Below are 17,854 nucleotides of genomic sequence, written 5' to 3' on the forward strand. Positions count from 1 at the left end.
AATAGTAATTAAATATATTATATAATTAAAAGATTATAGGTTTAATTTTATTGCTTTAAATTATTAAAAAGATTATTATTATTAAACTCTTTTTTATCACTTAATAATATTTACTTATTACCTTTTTATATTATTAATACTTAATAAAGTAATTTTATAAAATATAATTATAATTTATAAATAGCTTTAATATTTAGCAATTAGTTAATATACTTTTTATTTAAATTAAAGCTAATTTAACCTAATTATTTTATATTAACGCTAGCCCCTTATTTAACCACTTTACCATAGGTATTAACTCGCACCTTCCCTTACTTATAAAGCTATTACTTCTTAATAAAATGCATTAATTATTAATTTAACTTATTAATTAATTAAAATAGCTATAATTAAACTAAGTATATAATAAAGAGGTTATAAATTTAATTATAAGTATGCTAATTAAATATTAAGCTAGCCTATAATTCATGCACTTTTTATATATACCCCTTATTTTAATTACTTAAGGCAAGTACCTTTTTAAAATTATATATATATAAAATATTGCTTATTAAATAATGTAGAAATAAGGCTATTTAATATATAAATTATATTATATATATAACTTTTTTTAATAAAAATATAAATATATAAAGTTAACTATTTAAATATTAAGTGCATTAATATAATGAATTATTATTTTATGCATTAAGTATATTTAATTATTTGTAAGGTAAAAACTTTTTAATAAATATTTAAAAATAAATAATATATTATTTAATTTATTTAATTAAGCTTTCTTTTATAATATATGTTTTATAAATATATACCTTGTAATTATTAATATATATTATATTTTAATTAAGGTATTATAATAAACTTAATTAATAAGCATAGCAATATATATTATTAAAAGCACTTAAATTATTTATATATTATAACGCTTATAATAATAATTAAAGCTTAAAAAATATATATGCTATTAATATATGCATTAAAATATATAATTAATTAGCTATTTAGTTAATTTAAGCTTACTTTAATTTAAGAATTATAATCTTTTAAAAATAACCTTAAATTGCTTTTATATTTAAAGCAACCTTATATATTAAATTAATAAGAAATTATTGCTAATCCTTTTATATATATTATTAATCCTTATAATATTAAAAGTAGCAATAAATATGCTTCTTTAAATTATTAAAAAATATTTTAATTAAATTAAGATTAAGTAAGTATAAAAATAAATACTTAAGCTAAATATTAACCTTATTATATATTTATTAAAAATTTTTATAAAAATAAAAATTAATATTATTTATTATTAGCATTAAGTTAAGCCTTAAAAATAGCAATGTTTTAAGTAAAACCTTATTCTTAATATAATTAATAAAGTTTTAATTATTTATATTATTCTTATATATAAATAAATTAAATATACTTATAATTATAAGTATTAAAAATACTTAATGCTATATATTATAATTTTTATTATTATTAAGTATAAATTTCTTTAGCTTAATGCTTTTTAATAATTATTTTATATATTATAGCTTATTCTTTTTATTTATATTAAACTTATTAATAAAGATAAATTAATTTATATAAAATTCTTAAGTTTTAATAATTTAATTAACTTAAATAAGGTAATTTTATTAAATAATAATTATATTTATAATTTTCTTATTTTATTTAATTCCTTTAAGTATTTAGTTAATAATGCTTTAAAAAATAAATAAATTAAAATTATTTAATAATTATTATTATATTTTATGTTAATATAAATTATTCATTAAAGTAAAATAATTAAAAAAGGCTTAAATAATAAAAATATATATTAAAAAAAAATATTTAAAACTTAAATAATATATATTATAATAAAAGTTAATTAATTAAATAGCCTTATATAAATTGCTTAGCTTAATAATAATATTAAATATTAAATTTCTCTTTTTTAGCTTTTAAATTTATTAATTAAAGTACTTTATAATTTTTATAATAATAATATTATTTACTTAATTAATATTTAATAGCCTTTAAATTATATAAACCTTTAAGGAAATTAAGTAGTAAAATATAATTATAAAATTATTATAAATTAATTTATAATAATTAAAATATATAATATAGCAAAAGATATAGCGTTATAAAAGTTATAAAATAAGTAATTATACTTAATAATTAAAAAGGGCATAATATAATAAATGCATATAATTTTTAATGTAAGGTATTATGTGCAGGCTACTAGCGCCAAAATGGAACGTTTAATTGCATATGAGAGTAAGCCAGCGGGCCCACTGCCCTTATCGATAAGCCCTGCCTATCTTATCTGCGCAGCCGCTACATAGCTTCTTAATTCAGCTCTTTCTTGCCAGGGAACTCTTCACGAGGACGGATAAAGATGAATGTCCATCCTTCTACATAAGATATGCAGAAAAGCTCACATCAATGTTCCGGCTCCCGGACCTTGCACTGTGGTACATGGTGCTTTCGCTTGCGAAGGTACTGGTGTAGTGTTCGAGGGCCCAGATGCCGCCAGGGTTTAAGGTCCGGCAGACTGTTGTTCGGCTCAGCCAACCGGAGGAGTGACATTGAGGTTGTTCAAAACGTGCTTTTAATTTCCCAGACAGGAAGGCCTTGGACTATTAGCTGGGGCCGTGTAACCGACCCACTCACCACTCGGCTATATGACCAAGAAGCCGACTTCAGACTTGGGTGAATTCAGAGCTCTTGGACAAGGTCTCATTCCCGGAAGACTGGTAACGGCCAAGCCGCTTCAAAAAGGTTTGGCCACACTAGATCTAGGTGATGTGGGCCTTACATTTATCTGGTAACAATCACGGACATGCTCACGAAGTTTCGAGGAGACAAATGCATTCTTCGGGCGGTGGTCGGCACTGGATTAAGTTCGGCTCATATAGGAGAATGGCAAATCATTTGAAAGTTGTGAAGTTCTTGGTTGGAGACTTAGGGTTTAAATTTGTAACATTGGTGCGCTCGAGTTTCTCGAATCCATATCTATTAGCACGATGCCATCATGTCCACACGTTACTCCAGCCTGAGCAACGACGGTTCCTGGATATACTTATTGACGAGGCTTATGAATTTCACCGCCTCCAACCCATCCAATAGTCGATGATCGTACGTGAGGGACACAATCATTTGCTTCGACACTTCCATTAGTACATGCCTGGGATTCTCTTGGATGTGTCTGCTTACTGGTCTGATCTCAGGCTTCCCTTCTATAGGAAGCACGCGATCTCTGATGGAATTGAGATTGAAGGTTGCGACTTGGCCCCAAGGAATCAAAGGGGTGCCATAGTATGAGCCAAAGATCCCAGGGTTGCTGATTGAGAAATGCCCACATACGAGGTCTTCCAGGACAAGCTTGCTGTCCCGTGCCTGAGGTGGAAGCAATATATCAGTTTAAGCACCATCCACACCATAATCATCTGTTTTGTAGTACAGCGATGGATACTTACCTTTTGTGCAATTGCAGCAACCCGCCTCTCAATCTCAATGATACTCTGGTTCTCGCAATTCCGAAGGACAGGCGTTACGAGGCCCCGTGACGTCGAAACAGCGATGCTAATGTTGGTGTAATCCCTGTAGGTGATTGTCCGTTCGTCCATATTGAGCGTCGCCGTGATCTCCGGGACATCTCTGGCGGCCAACGTGGCAGCCTGTGTGAATGCCCCCATGAATCCAAGACGCACTTCGTACTTTTCAGCCACTCGGGGGCGTTTCTGATCTCTCCATTTCAGAAGATTCGACATGTTAATATCCTGGTATGTCGTCGTGGAAGCGTAAGTGTTGTGGGCCTGTTTGAGATTCCTCGCAATAGCCATCCGCATTCTTGATGCCTTCACCTTTTCAATTTATCAGACATTTGCTAGTTTCAGACAAAAAAAAAGGATTGTTTCGAGACGGCTTCGAATACTCACCACGCGTTCTCCGGATGAAATAGGGGCGCCCGCATTGACGGGAGGCTCTGTATTCCCTACAGCAGCGGACAGCGACGGTTTGAGCTCCGGTGGCTTGTCTATGACCTGCGTTTCTGGCGGCGATTGGTCGTCTTGTGTTTCGATGACTGCTACTTTTTGACCGACAGATACCGCGTTGCCCTCTTCGATGAGATACTTGACAGCCACTAGGGCTGTTGACAGGAACATCAATCTTGTCGGTCTCAACCGTGGCAAGTTCTTCATCTGCCTCGACAGAGTCTCCGATTTCTGTCGAAAAGGAGGCCAATGTCTCTTCGTTGATTGACTCGGCCATTGGAGGAACTGCAACGTTGACTCGCTTCAGGCACTCTGCTGAGAACGCAAAGGTTCTCCGCTGCGCGATAGGCCAACTTTGGGCCGCGGCATGTTGACTAAATCGGATCGCTTCGCCAACTACGATCGGCCTGTGAAACAGCTGCCAAGGCCTCATAGTGAGAACTGGCGGAATCTGGGCTAGAGTCAGGCTGAGAGGGCGGGTAAGGCGTCGAGGATGTCTATCACTCTGACAGTTCTGTAGATGCGTGTAAACAGGGCAACATTTCGATCGATTCACACGAAATTCTTTTTTTTTCCTCCTTCTTCTGGCCTCCCAAAGTGTCAAGGCATGTCTCGTCTCTGTAGTTGCCGGCAGAGCTGGGCGACTTTTAGGAGTCAGCGTACGCCCACCCAGCTTCTACAGTACGCCCACCCAGCTTCCAGCGTTGGCCCACCCAGTACAAGGAAATTGGTTACACGCATTATAAAATATTAATACTGCGAAGTTATTAATAACGCATAGCTATAGCTATTCTAAAGAGGTCCCATAGCTACCCTAAAGGGGTTTTATAGCTACCCCTTTATTTGCAACTTAAAAGTTACTTCTACCCTTTGCCGCCCTTTGCCGCCCTTTGCAGCCCTCTGCGCCCTCTGCGCCCTCTAAGCGCTCTATGGCCCTTTGGGCGCTCTGCAGCCCTCTGGGCGCTCTGGGGGCTCTGGGGGCTCTGGGGGCTCTGGGGCCCTCTGGGGGCTCTGGGGCCCTCTGGGGGCTCTGGGGCCCTCTGGGGGCTCTGGGGCCCTCTAGGCGCTCTGGGGCCCTCTGGGCGCTCTGGGGCCCTCTGGGCTTTTTAGGCTTATATTTTTAAAGTATTGCTTAAATTGAAAAATAGCTACCCTGGCTTATTGAAAACCCCGCAGTACTTGCATTTTAGTGCGGATGCAGCTAATTTTCCTTATACTGGGTGGGTCAACGCTGGAAGCTGGGTGGGCGTATTGTAGAAGCTGGGTGGGCGTATGCTGATTCGACTTTTAGCCGATTACAACAAGGCGGTCCACCTGCATGCATGGGATTGCAGATGGGAGTTGTGGATCTCGTGGGGTAGAATTGGAGGCCGATGCCAGTGTCCTTGCAGCCCGGCCTACCGAGTAGGCATATTAAGTTCGGCTATGGACTGTGCGCCCAGGATGAGCTCCATCAGGAATACTCAACCTGGCTCTTCGAATTCAGCACGATATGGAAGGGTCTGAGGTTTGATCCCGTTTTGTTGTCTGCAGTTTCGTCGTCGGCGCCGATGTGTCTGGATGAACAACAGACACCATGTTGCGCCATGCGTCATCGTCCACCGAGAAACGATACGGCCTCGACGGCGTCGAAGGCCTCGTCCCAGCAGTGGCGAGCCTGATTGATCGAAGCGCGGAGAAACATGGTGTCAACCACGGGGTCGTCGGCAGCTGCCATCGTGGGCGCCTAGCTTTGTGTGGCACTGTTTACAAGAAGCCTTTGGAAGGGCTATTTGCCGAGTTCATGGGGCGCCCAGGATGGGGCCTCTTGCCTGGCAGCTGTGGTGACGTCAAGACTCACCTGGGGTTCGAGGGTGAGCACCAAACTCCCGAAGGGAAAAAAGTCGACATCTCAGTAATTGCCAACCCTTCCCACCTCGAGTCGGTCAGTCCTATTTCACAGGGCAGCACCCATGCAACGCAGAGGCTCACTAGACCTGACGGCATTGACAAGACACTCTGTCTGGCACTCCATGGCGATGCAGCTTTTACGGGTCAAGGTGTTGTTTGCGAAACCTTGAGCCTAGCGCACCTATCAGCCTACGATCTCGGCGGCACAGTACGACTAATTGTCAACAACCAAATCGGTTTCACTGCTGACCCGGAATCCTCGCGATCAACAACGTACTGTACGGACCTTGCTAAATCCCCGAATACTCCTATCTTCCACGTCAACTCCGATAGCATTGAGGAGATCGTGTTCATTTGCCAGCTAGCCGCTGATTGGCGTTCCAAGTTCAAGTCCGATGCGATTGTCGATATTGTCTGCTACCGCAAGTTTGGACACAACGAAACGGACCAGCCGCGTTTTACCCAGCCACTCATGTACCAGAAGATTGCAAGTCACCCGTCAGCAGAGGAAGTCTATACCCAGAAACTGCTCACTGAAGGTTCTTTTACAAAAGAATAGTTAGCATCGAGAAAGAGCGCCATCTGGGACAAACTGAGCCAGTCGTTCGAGTCGGCGAAGACGTACACGCCGGAAGTCCAGGGTCCTCCCAAAGCTTGGAAGGGTCTGCCCAGCCTGCAGCAGCTTGCTGTAGAGACATTCCCAACGAACCCGACTGCCGTCGCCGCCGACAAGATTCAACAGATTATTGAGAGAATCACGAGTGCGCCTGAGAGTTTCACGCTTCATAACAACTTGAAGCGGATCTTGGACGGTCGGCAAAAGGCAGCCGAACAGGACATTATTGACTGGACCGCTGCTGAGGCTCTCGCTCTGGGCTCACTGTCTCTGGAGGGCCACCATGTCCGAATCCTCGGCGAAGACGCCCAGAGAGGCACGTTTCTCTCAGCGCCACGCCACATTTCATGACCAGAAAACCGGGGAGACTTTCACCCCACTTGCAAATCTTTCTGAAGGACAAGACCCTTTTTTGATCGAGAATTCGCCCCTGAGTGAGTACGGCGCCCTTGGATTCGAGTACGGCGTGACAATAGCCGATCCCCATTCTCTGGTTATCTGGGAGGCTCAGTTTGGCGACTTTGTCAACACCGCGCAGGTCATGATTGGCAACATCATCAGCGGGGCGGAAACGAAGTGGGGGGACCGTTCTGGTCTCGTACTCTCTCTCCCCCACGGCCTCGACGGCCAGGGCCCTGAGCACTCATCCTCTCGAATTGAGCGATTCCTCATGCTGAGCAGCGAGAGCGGTACGGTGTGGCCCAAGGATCTCGGGAGACAGCATCAAGACTGCAACATGCAGATTATCTACCCAACCACCCCGGCTAATTATTTCCACGCGTTGGGGCGTCAGCTCCGCCGCGATTTCCGCAAACGTGAGTTCCCTCACTGAAACGACTTTCGTGTTTCTTTGCTTTGTCGAGAGGATGCGATGTTCTCACACTGAGTATTCCGAACACAGCTCTCATAATCTTCCTCTCCAGGTCTCTGTTGTGCCATGTGCTCACGCGGTCTCCCAAGTCCGACTTAGTAGGCGACTCAACCTTCGAGCCGGTAATCGCAGACCCGGAGCACGGAAAGACCATCGGAGCCCCAGATACAATCTCTCGAGTAATCCTCTGCACTGGCCAGGTCTATGCCACTCTGCGGAAACACCGGGAGAGAAATGATATCCGAGACGTGGTCATTGTTCGGGTCGAAGAACTAAACCCGTTCCCCTTCGCCCAGCTCAAAGCATGTCTCGATCGATATCCAAATGCACGTACCGTAGTTTGGGCACAAGAGGAACATTACAACGGTGGGGCTTGGCATCATGTGCGCGACCGCGTCAGTACGGTCCTGAAGGGGACGGAGCACCACACCCAGAGGCGTGTTGTGTACGCTGGTCGGGCAGTCAGCGCGACGACGGCTGCTGCAAAGAAGAAGGTCCATTTGCAAGAGGAAGAAGCAATGGTGAGAGACGCTTTCAGCGTGTCAGAGTGGCAAAGGCCACAAGAGGAGGCACGGGAATAGAACGATAGATGCATAAATTACATATAATGAGGTTCAATCGGATGTCCGCTGGGCGGCCACTGGATCTATATGATGGATGGACGTAGCCGTGAGTCCGTATGGCCTCACGGTATCTGTGGATTTAATCAGCACCTTGCTTTTAGGTTGCAGACAAAGTTCCTGGTTACGGTAAGCTATGCGAAGCCACACGATGGTATGTCATTTCTTTTTATCCGGGCAGAAGTAGAAAGTAAGCAAATTAGAGGATGCTGTAAAATGAAGTGTTCTTTTCTTGAACTCGTGGTGGTGTTATAGTATTAGTTGTAGTAGAATTCTTCAACTACAGTAAGTGAATAAATGTTCCGCTATACTACTCAAAACTTTTAAATAACATAACTATTGGCTGGTTCACGTATTGCAATACGTAGAGGTATGGTAGATTCGCATTAGAGTGTGTAAAGGGGAGGAATGCAGCAGGTGCTGCAGCCTTCCCGTTTGCCTATGGGCTATCGAATAAGCATCACGTGACTGCCCCTGAGGCATCTATCTACGTAAATATGCACTATTCCCACAATAACCCACTTAGAAACCATTCTTCTTCTTTCCTACCAACCGTGTTGGCACCTTCAACAAGGCTTTCAAATGAAGAATCCACGTCAGCCTCTTCTATCCTCCGTTGGAATAGACAACAGACTGTTGATATCTTCGAAGTCAATCTGAGAAGGCTACACGAGATCGAAGGAGCCAAGACAGCATGCCGTTTGGATTACACTCCTCTTGAAATCGACAACGGCAGCATCCTCAAATTTGCCAAAAGACATTTCGAGAATTATGCGCCGTCGAAAAGATGGAATGGCCGACAAATCCGGCATGCTTTCCAGGTCGCCTACTCACTTGCCCAAGCCAAAAAGAAAAGCCCAGACGATTCGGATGACTATTTCCCCCAGGCCGCTCAAAACAACGGCGGTAAGTCTTTTGACTTCCAACAGGAGATCAAGGTTGGACAGCAAGCAATTCAAGAAAGTCAGTCAATCCGTCGAGAGATTTGACCAGTATATCTTCAGAACAAGAGGTGCGGATGCGGATACGGCGAGAAACCACAGGTTGAGAAACGACAATTACCATGATGCCAGATAGGACGACAGGAGGTCGGCCGGCATAGACTACCAAAATGCGCAACGTCGTCATCCTCCGAAGCTCGTTCGCAGCCCTAGCGGCCATGGCTCAATTTTCGATGGGCCCGAGTCCAGAGAAGACGACTGGAGGACCGCCGGACCTGACTACCAAAGTTCGCAACGCCTCCATCCTCTTCCAGAACTCGTTCGCAGCCACGGTGGTCGTGGCTCAACGTTCGAAGCGCATGTCCCATCCCCGAGGATTCCTCCCCGGGATGTCTCTGACGACGAGGAAGAAGAAGACGATAGCGACTCCGACGGGTCCGGTGGGGGTTTCGAACATGAGAAATACAAGAGAGGCGCTGGAAGAAATCCAACGAGACACCCTCTCGTTTCCTCACACTCGACTCCTGCGATCACCAAGATCAAGGGAAGCAGGGACAGACATTATAGGCAGAAGGGCAGTGGCGGCGCGCTCTCACCGGATGATACCGGCTACGGCAGAGGCGGTAGCACCAGCAGCGGCCGTTCGGACAGTTACGGTCGCGGCGGATACTAGTGCTCGACGTGCGGATCCGAACCTTCCATATCGGTGATGCGGGTGCGAGGGTGCATGACAGCCTTTTCCCATTCCGTCCCCCTTTCACCTCTTGGCTCAATGATCCAAATACGAAGGCCAGCCCGGGCGAGTGGAAATATTGAGGGCGACCATTGGAAGGAATAAGGGGGCGCAGGGGGCTTGTTGTCTAGGAGAGATGCCAAGACGAAGGCAAAACGTGGTACTAGTTATTTCAATTCCTCCACTCACGATGGTCATGCCTTTGTAATCCACTTTGCGCGGTGATAATTGCTCGGCATAAGACCCGAAGTCTGCGACTATCCGAATGACAATTGATTGCGCGCCCAGATTCTTTGCACTGCGCCTTTTTCTTTTGGTTCCGACCGCTGTCGGATTTACACTTTTGTTTTGTAAATCTATTTCGGCGTAGCATTACGGGTCAATTAGCAGATGGATGCCTGGTCAGCCCCATTTTGCGGCAGGCTTCCGTGAGATGGTGCCTGAGATCTTCCTCCGTGTTGCAGTCGAGCATCATCACCACCGCTGTCAGCAATCGGCATCGACCGAGGGGTGGCTGCAGCGGGCTTAGGGCATGAAAAAAAGCCGGCCGTCCAAAGTCCTGTCGGTCGTCAGAGACGGCAGAAACAGAGCAGATAGACAGACAGACAGACAGTGAGAACAAAGACACCGAACCGCCGAGTTTTTTGAGCCCATCGTCATTTACTATGGTTCGATGGAGAGGTGAGTTGACAATAGGATGAAACCGTCTCAATGATCTGGCAGTGGGTCTGACAGGAGGTCTCGTTTGGGTTCAGCCGCAAGAGGTTTAAGTTGCCCAATGGGGAAGCTCGGCGGATCCCCCCTCAGGGGCCCCCATGCCTCGCTCCTGGGAGGGGCGCCTCTCTTACGCCAACTGTCTGGGGTGCCAGAGCCAACATACGAGCCTGACGAGCGGCTGCGCGCAAATAGGCTTATTCTGTCGTTTCCGGTTCCCACCCACCAGAACCATCTACCGCGCAGGATTTTCCCGATGATCGCTGCTGTCCCTGCTGCATATCGCCCTAGTACTGCCAAGAGAGGCAATCCGCTGTGGCTGGCGGCCCTGGGCAGGCTCGGCGCGTGGTTCAGGTTCCTGCGCGCATTTACTTTTTCTCCCTCCTTATCCCTCCTGATTTCTGAGAGGGCGCTGGTACCCACCCCTGCCCTACGCAGATTAACAGAGCAGTCGATCCGGAACTTGACGAACTTGCTCGAACCAAAGTAAGCTCATGCCCAGCGTCTTGCCTGTGTGATTTGCAAGCATGATCGTGCCCTCGTGAGCTTGAGTCGTCGTCCTCATCTCGGTTCTCGCGTGCATCCACGTTTTGGGCAATTAAACGTCGACATCAAGGCGGCCATTTCGAGTAATCCGCCGTATTTTAAGCCATCGAAACAAAGACTCGTCTCAATATTGTCCGTTGTCACTTCCCGCAAGCCACCTTCAAACATCGGCACAACGGGTTCGCAGAGATAGTTGGGCAAATCATCGGGCAAAAAAAGACCGGCGGGCCCCATCGGATGGATAGGCCCACTCTGAGCCCACTTGCACCCGGCACGCCCCCCTGTTCAAGCATGTTTCCAAATGGGGGTCCTTGGCGAACTCCGAGGTGTGTACCTGGTGTACGTCCTCATTCCTGCGTCAAGCTGCAAGAAAAAATGATGGATACGGTACCTGGTCTGCATTGTACTTTGGGTGTGGTCGATGTCACCTGCCTCGGTTTGTGACACCCGCGAAGATTGCCGCCCGCGGGATCCCCTTGCCAACTTAGTCCAGTTGAAGCAGGGCTGAAGTATGGACGCGCGTGGGTGGGATAGCGGCTGGATCATCCTAAGATCTTCAAGATTGGCACCCAGGGTACCCCCCAGCGCCCGCCGCCGCCCCTGTAACTCGCTCAAACATGGCTCGCCAAACCGCTACCAAGCTTCCCTATGGCCGGCCTTATATCCTGCTCCTGGGAAATATCGAAACATCGCGCCCACACACTCACAACCGCCTGCCACCAGCCTGGCACGCTCCACCGTGCTGTGACGGAGTCTGTTCGAAAGGGCTCGAATAGTCACTGTGCCTGTAGAATGGCCCCTCCTTGGCGAGACTCGCTTGCTTGGTTGGACTAGGCATCTCGCCGCACCCCTGGCAGACACGGCCGAGAACGTGCAGCCAGGCGCCCAAGCGTCGTGCCCGTCCATGCCCTACATATACCTATGTAGACACTGTCATCCGACTGGGAAACTTAGAATCTTGCCATCTTCACATCAGCCACTGCTCTATCGCTCATTCAGAAAGGATCTTGACGATTCCTAATTCTCTTCTTTCGATTCTTAATTTTGATTCCTCGATAGGCTGGGCCTCATTCATTTGTGCTTTCCTCCGTTTTGGGAAATAGTACCTGGTGTTTAACTCTCTTCCGTTCTCGACGATCCCTTCCAAGTCCTCCGATCTGTCAAAATGTCTTCACTCACCCGAGTCCTGCTCTCCGCAGCATTTATTTCTCTGGTCCACGGCCACTCGCAGATCCTCAACGTGCAGGGAGAGCAAGGATCGCCAGCCTCCGTCGGCTTCCTGGGTACGACAAACCCTATCAAGAGCCATAAACAAAGAGACCATAAATTTCCTAACAGTGAGATTAGTTGAGGGCGACCTTGCAAGGAACTGCACCAGCATCAGCCCCTGCCAGCAGGACGCCACCATCATCCGTGATGCCGAGATCACCGCGAACATCGTAAACGAGTGTGGACGTACTGAGCTTGGCGGAAACATCGACGTTGGGGAGAACACCGAAAACGCCCTCGCTGCCAATGCTGTTACCCAGGTCTCGCCCGGTGGAGAGATGACTGTCACGATCCACCAGGTCAACGCTGACGGTGCCGGCCCTTACACAGTAAGAAACATGATGTGAAAACATCCAATACACGACAGAAAAGCTGACGATCAACGATAGTGCGACATGGACCCCACTGGAAACTCTCTGGGTGCTACCGGCCAGATTCCTCTCGAGGTCACAAACAACGTGCCTGGTGCCAACGGTTTCTCCCAGGCCAAGACTGTGGACTTCAACATGACCGTCAAGATGCCCGCTGACATGAACTGCACTGGAGGTGAGTTACTTACACATTTACATCTAGAAATCCCCAAAACCATCAGACCGCATGAACTGACAGTCATATTCAGCCTCAACTGGCAACGTCTGCACAGTCCGATGCCGAAACAACGCCCTGGCCGGTCCCTTTGGTGGATGCTTCCCCGTCCAGCAAGCCGGCGCCGATGCGAAGACAAACGTCGCCTCCAAGATCAGCACGACCCAGACCCTCGACGGCATCGAGAAGCAGGTCGCGCAGAACAAGGAGGACCTGCCCGCCGCCATCGCCGCCAACCAGCAGGCGGGAAGCACCGAGGGCCTGGCCGCCGACGACGGAGTCAAGAAGGCGCTCAACATCGAGGACCCCGTCATCAAGGAGTCTCCCGTCCAGACCCCCGCCCTCGACGCCGCTCAGCCTGCTGCCTCCGGAGCCGGCAACGCCAACAACAACAACGGCAACGGAGGACAGACTCAGACTGGCAACGGACGCCAACGCGGCGGCAAGAACGGCGGCAACGCCAACGCGGCGTCTGGAAACGGTAACGCCGCGAGTGGAAACGGAAACGCTGGTACCGGTGCCACTGGTGGCCAGGGCAACGGCCGTCAACGCGGAGGCAACAACAACAACAACAACAACAACAACAACAACAACAACAACAACAACAACAAGCGCACCGTCGGTCGCTGGGTCGGTAGACAGTTGGCCAACCTCCGCCAGTAGAGGAGGAGTAAAAGACAAATGATACGACTTTCTTATGTGTATCTAATTGGCCTCTTGTGAAAGAGAAAAAGAAAGACACAGCGCGAGGGGAAGAGGCTTGGGTGGTGTGTAAACGCCTACCAGAGGGGAGAGCAGAGCCTGACTGATACGATACCGACTGCTTTTCACTTTGTTTCTCGTTGTTTGTGGATAATTTAGAATGAACGATAAGTCTTGCACGCTGCACGAAATTTATCGGTCCCCCGCTGTCCTCCGTGGTGAAGTGCGCGGAATGCGCGTATTAGTGAGCCGGGCAGATAATCCCGATCAGACTAACAGCCCGTCACATACATCTACGACACTGGTGCATTTTGTGGCATGTTTTACGTCCAGACCACTTTCAACACATATATATTTTCCGCTGTTCAATTTGAGGCAGCATGGAATCAATGGCCTCAATTCTTACAACAAATGGCTCAATCATACGATACGCCAACGTGGGGGTGGCATGACAACCGCCTAGACAGTCTCAACAAGCGGCAGACTAACAAGGGAAGAGGCACAGCACCAAAGAAGAAAAGCAAGTAAGCGAGCGCGAGAGCCTGCGCACGAATGTGGCGCGCGAAACCCGCCCAGAAAATTGACTCGTGCACTCTTGTACATACTGTAGGAGATGGGGTTTCACCTTCGTGGGGGCCAACTCGTGACGTAGCCCACCCACCTGCCAATGCACGAACGCTGCGGCTCCCCGGCCGGGCGAGAGGCGGGGACAGAAAAGGTCGGCCGGCGGGTCTGACCGTTGCATGTGCTCGGCAGCCGTGTATGCCACGCAATGTTCCCACCTTCTGACCTGCAGGAACGCACGTCTCAGAGCCGCATTCATCTTGTCTTTGGGTTTGACTCCCCCGGCCGGGGCGTCTAAGGTTTTCGGTGGGCCGCCTGAGATACTCCGAGTGAGAAGGGAGAAGGCTTCTGCACTGATTGTTCAGGTGGTCTTTGGGCTGCCCTATTGATCTGGTCCTGATCGGTTCAGTGGAACTGAATCCGTCGTTTGTGGGCTGTCATTTGCTGACCTTGAGGTTGCTGGAAGTCAGATGAGATATAGCGAGAGAAGGAAGACAGCACCAATTTCGTTGATAAATCTTCAATTCACACTCACGTTACTGCACTTAATTAATTCCCAGTCTGTGCTATAGAGTTTTATTAGGTTCGTGCCGCCCACTTGTCGCGTTTCGAATGCAGCCCAACGAACATGTTGTTGCCGAGTTTAAATTCCCAGGATCCCCTTGTCGCAAGGGATGAGGCTGCCATTCAGAAATCTACGAAATAAGCATAAAAAGGTGAATCGTTAAGCTCAGCTAAGTTCGAGAGCCTGGAAGGCAAATTAAGTGACAGTGCAAGAGTTTAACGAGGCCGTGGCGGAGAATTTTGAAAGCTTAAAGCTGGGCCCCGAGTCATGGGAGGCCCCCAAGCGAAGGTGATAAAATGCAGACTATGCATGCACAACTTTGAGGTTCGTCCCACTTACTCAAACGTAGTGACACATCTAGCTACGACAGTCATGAAGAATAGTCAACAGTGAACAAGAGCGGACACCAGATGGACGAAACGATGAGCTACATGGTAGTTGGGACATCTAACCACCGTGAACCATTTTATAATCAACTGTTCCAGCCTCCGAGCTACTATACGGAGGGCTTACGATGATAGCTTTAGAATGAAACGTTGAGAAATGACAAAGTCTTCACAGAAGATACCATTTCAATGAGACAATAGACCCCATAAACCAGGGTTGTACAATATTCTCCATGGCATTGTCCTTCGCCTTAGATAAGTTCTCTGGAAGTAATCACACAAAAGGCAACGGTTCACAAGAGAAAATTTCTACCTCGGACAATGCTCAATTGTCTCTGGAACTTGGTTTTACGACAACTACTCATCGCAAATGCAAGCATCCTTGAGCTGGCAACCAGCTCATCCACCAGGGCGTGGGATAACCCATGTCTGAGATGGGTAAAGAGTGAATTCCAAAGAGTGACAATGTGTTGAGACCCCAACGGCAAACAGTAAATCGCCAATGTGCTGTCCGTCCTGTCCAAGACTGCGGCCGGCTGGGCCGAGGAGCCGAAAGTGGCGTACGTCTCCGCCATCGGCGTGGGCAAGTCGTCGCCCAACACGCACTGGGTGCTGCGCACGCTCATCGGGCACAGCAGCGTTGAGCTCACGCACGAGGACCATGAAGCCGCCGAGGCGGAGCTGAGGGAGGTTGGTAAAGGGTGTGGGGTGGGTCGTCCTGCGGCCCGGGCGGCTAACTGAGGGTGACGACAAGAAGCAGGGAAGGTTGTGGCCAGCGGAGAAGGGGATGGTGGGTATGACGGCGAGTACCTCTAGGAGCGCCGTGGCGAGGTTCTCGCTTGATGCTGCTGAGGGGAGCGAGTGGGATGGGAAAGATCCTATTATTCTTGGCTAAGCTTGGATCCGGGTAAGAGGCCAGTTCTTTCGTAGCTTGTGCCCCTGGGCTGCATTGCCCATTGAGTCTCCCTTGTATTCCATTTCATTTTTTGACTGTGAAAGGGACGGGGTTTGGAAGGGTCATGGGCATGATACCCGCAAGTGTAATTATCTAAAGCGAGAGAGATATCTCTCGGTAATATGAGTTTGGTCCATTGACTATTCAAATCTCGCGCCGACGCTGACTTCGGCTGTCCTCCAGGCGTGACGGAACTCACAGGCAGCTAAAATGAAAAAGCTGAGAACGGGTGTACCATATCTCTAAAATAACACCTTGGGATACTCGTCCATGAACTTGACTACTTGAACACTCCAAGATTGCTTGGCGGTCTGTGCAGGGAATATAATTGATCTTTTCCAAGCCACCAGTGGTCTCGGGGGCTGCCTGTAGTGTTACGGCGTTAAAACATGACAGAATTAGCCTTTTCTTCTTCCGGAACATCTCGAAAATGGTCAGCCGGATAGGACTGAGGAAAGAAGAGGCTTGAAGATAAGACTCAAATTCCTTGGGAACAGGCAATTACCTGCAGAGTTCATCGAGAAACAACGTGGCCATTACTCATCGCGAGATAGGTGGTTTACTATTCATTTCTGTTGAATCTGCCTGGCCGGCTGCATGTGAAAATGCTGTCATTCACGATAGAGGCAGTGTATGTAGCCTGCTGGGAGACTGGAAGCGCCTGACCGGGAAGGTTGAGCTGCTCTAGTGCTTACTGCCAGTTTGCGAATAGTGGCAATGCTGCGAGGACCTTGGTGTCGTACAGTAGAGTCGGTATCTTTGTCTGCTACTGCAGATGTTGTCTCACCAATAATTGTCAGCAAGAGAATTCCCCGTGTCCAATCGCCGACGACATATCAAACGCCGACGATTTCTTTGCCCCGATCTCTGCTTATTCAGAACCCATGAAGAGACGACCTCCGATCCAGGCAGTCCGAGACGAACATCGATCCCGGATATAACTGGTAAATCCGAATTGGCCAGAAGGTTTGGTCCCGTTCGGGTCTTCGTCCTGACCTTTTCTACTTTGATCTCATCGCGTACTCACAATACATAAACTTGTGTGGTCGTTATACTGTCTTATTCACTACTCAACCGGAAAGGCGGCTTGAGGCGTGCCAATACTTGCGAAAGGACATCTTCAGAGCCCCAAGCACTCGAACACCGCTCGATCAGTAAACAGTTCACTAATCCAACCACCACGGCCAAGTAACCACCATGGCGCAGGCCCAGAGTCAAGAAGCACCTGATCTCAGCACCCCAAACCGCTACATCACGGACCATGATGCCAAGGGTCTGTCCGTGTTCAACACCAGCATCCCTGACCTCCTCCCCGCCCAGATCGTGGGGGGCAAGTCCAAGTTCCATCTTGGCTATGCTGTCGACAAAATCCCCGCGGACTTCACAGGCCAGTCCGACATCACCACTTACTCGTCATTCCTGTCCAACCCCCCTGGAATCTTCCTCCCCGGCGGCAGCGTCCTACGTATTGTAGATATGAAGCCAGGAGGCGAGAGTCCCATGCACAGAACCCAGAGTTTAGACTACGGTATCCTGCTGGACGGTGAGGTCGAGCTTGTTCTGGATTCTGGGGAGAGCAGGACTCTGAAGAGGAGCGATGTGGCAATCCAGAGGGGCACCAACCACCTGTGGAGGAACAACAGCCAGACGGAGTGGGCCCGCATGCTGTTTGTTACGCTGGAGGCAAAGCCGACCGAGATTGATGGCAAGATCCTTGGCGGAATTGAGCATTACGGGGTAGAGAACGCGAAGCCTTCTGGAAATTGATTGGGGGTGGAGCTAAACTAGGTTGGAAGTGTTGAAATTATTTTGGGAACAGAGACTGGCATCGTACAAGGCTATACGCTCAAATTGCAGATACCGTAACATTGTTTCATGAATTCAGACGATGACATGGGACTGGAACTTACATTTCAC

General features: G+C 47.6%; 6 protein-coding genes across 6 annotated transcripts; 5 read left to right on the top strand and 1 right to left on the bottom strand.

Annotated features, from left to right (window-relative positions):
* Positions 1-311: 311 nt before the first annotated feature.
* Positions 312-4,187, bottom strand: INS49_002999 (uncharacterized protein; the record flags this gene model as incomplete). Its single annotated transcript, XM_043163799.1, has 4 exons — positions 312-314; positions 3,199-3,381; positions 3,462-3,848; positions 3,924-4,187. The coding sequence occupies 4 exons, from the start codon at positions 4,185-4,187 to the stop codon at positions 312-314; spliced, it is 837 nt and encodes a 278-aa protein (XP_043032305.1).
* A 1,369-nt stretch (positions 4,188-5,556) lies between these two features.
* INS49_003000 (uncharacterized protein) lies at positions 5,557-7,938 on the top strand (the record flags this gene model as incomplete). The annotated part of the gene is made up of 4 exons (XM_043163800.1): positions 5,557-6,361; positions 6,434-6,771; positions 6,842-7,301; positions 7,388-7,938. The coding sequence occupies 4 exons, from the start codon at positions 5,557-5,559 to the stop codon at positions 7,936-7,938; spliced, it is 2,154 nt and encodes a 717-aa protein (XP_043032306.1).
* Positions 7,939-9,088: 1,150 nt separating this feature from the next.
* On the top strand, positions 9,089-9,591 carry INS49_003001 (uncharacterized protein; the record flags this gene model as incomplete). The annotated part of the gene is made up of 2 exons (XM_043163801.1): positions 9,089-9,266; positions 9,329-9,591. The coding sequence occupies 2 exons, from the start codon at positions 9,089-9,091 to the stop codon at positions 9,589-9,591; spliced, it is 441 nt and encodes a 146-aa protein (XP_043032307.1).
* Positions 9,592-12,076: 2,485 nt separating this feature from the next.
* On the top strand, positions 12,077-13,428 carry INS49_003002 (uncharacterized protein; the record flags this gene model as incomplete). The annotated part of the gene is made up of 4 exons (XM_043163802.1): positions 12,077-12,194; positions 12,259-12,509; positions 12,570-12,726; positions 12,800-13,428. The coding sequence occupies 4 exons, from the start codon at positions 12,077-12,079 to the stop codon at positions 13,426-13,428; spliced, it is 1,155 nt and encodes a 384-aa protein (XP_043032308.1).
* Positions 13,429-15,303: 1,875 nt separating this feature from the next.
* On the top strand, positions 15,304-15,798 carry INS49_003003 (uncharacterized protein; the record flags this gene model as incomplete). Its single annotated transcript, XM_043163803.1, has 3 exons — positions 15,304-15,420; positions 15,508-15,676; positions 15,737-15,798. 3 exons carry the CDS (start codon positions 15,304-15,306, stop codon positions 15,796-15,798), a joined length of 348 nt encoding a protein of 115 aa, XP_043032309.1.
* A 1,336-nt stretch (positions 15,799-17,134) lies between these two features.
* On the top strand, positions 17,135-17,704 carry INS49_003004 (uncharacterized protein; the record flags this gene model as incomplete). The annotated part of the gene is made up of 1 exon (XM_043163804.1): positions 17,135-17,704. One exon carries the CDS (start codon positions 17,135-17,137, stop codon positions 17,702-17,704), a length of 570 nt encoding a protein of 189 aa, XP_043032310.1.
* Positions 17,705-17,854: the final 150 nt, after the last annotated feature.

This window comes from Diaporthe citri, assembly GCF_014595645.1.
Source record: "Diaporthe citri strain NFHF-8-4 chromosome Unknown scaffold_1, whole genome shotgun sequence".
NCBI classification, from domain to species: Eukaryota; Fungi; Ascomycota; class Sordariomycetes; order Diaporthales; family Diaporthaceae; genus Diaporthe; species Diaporthe citri.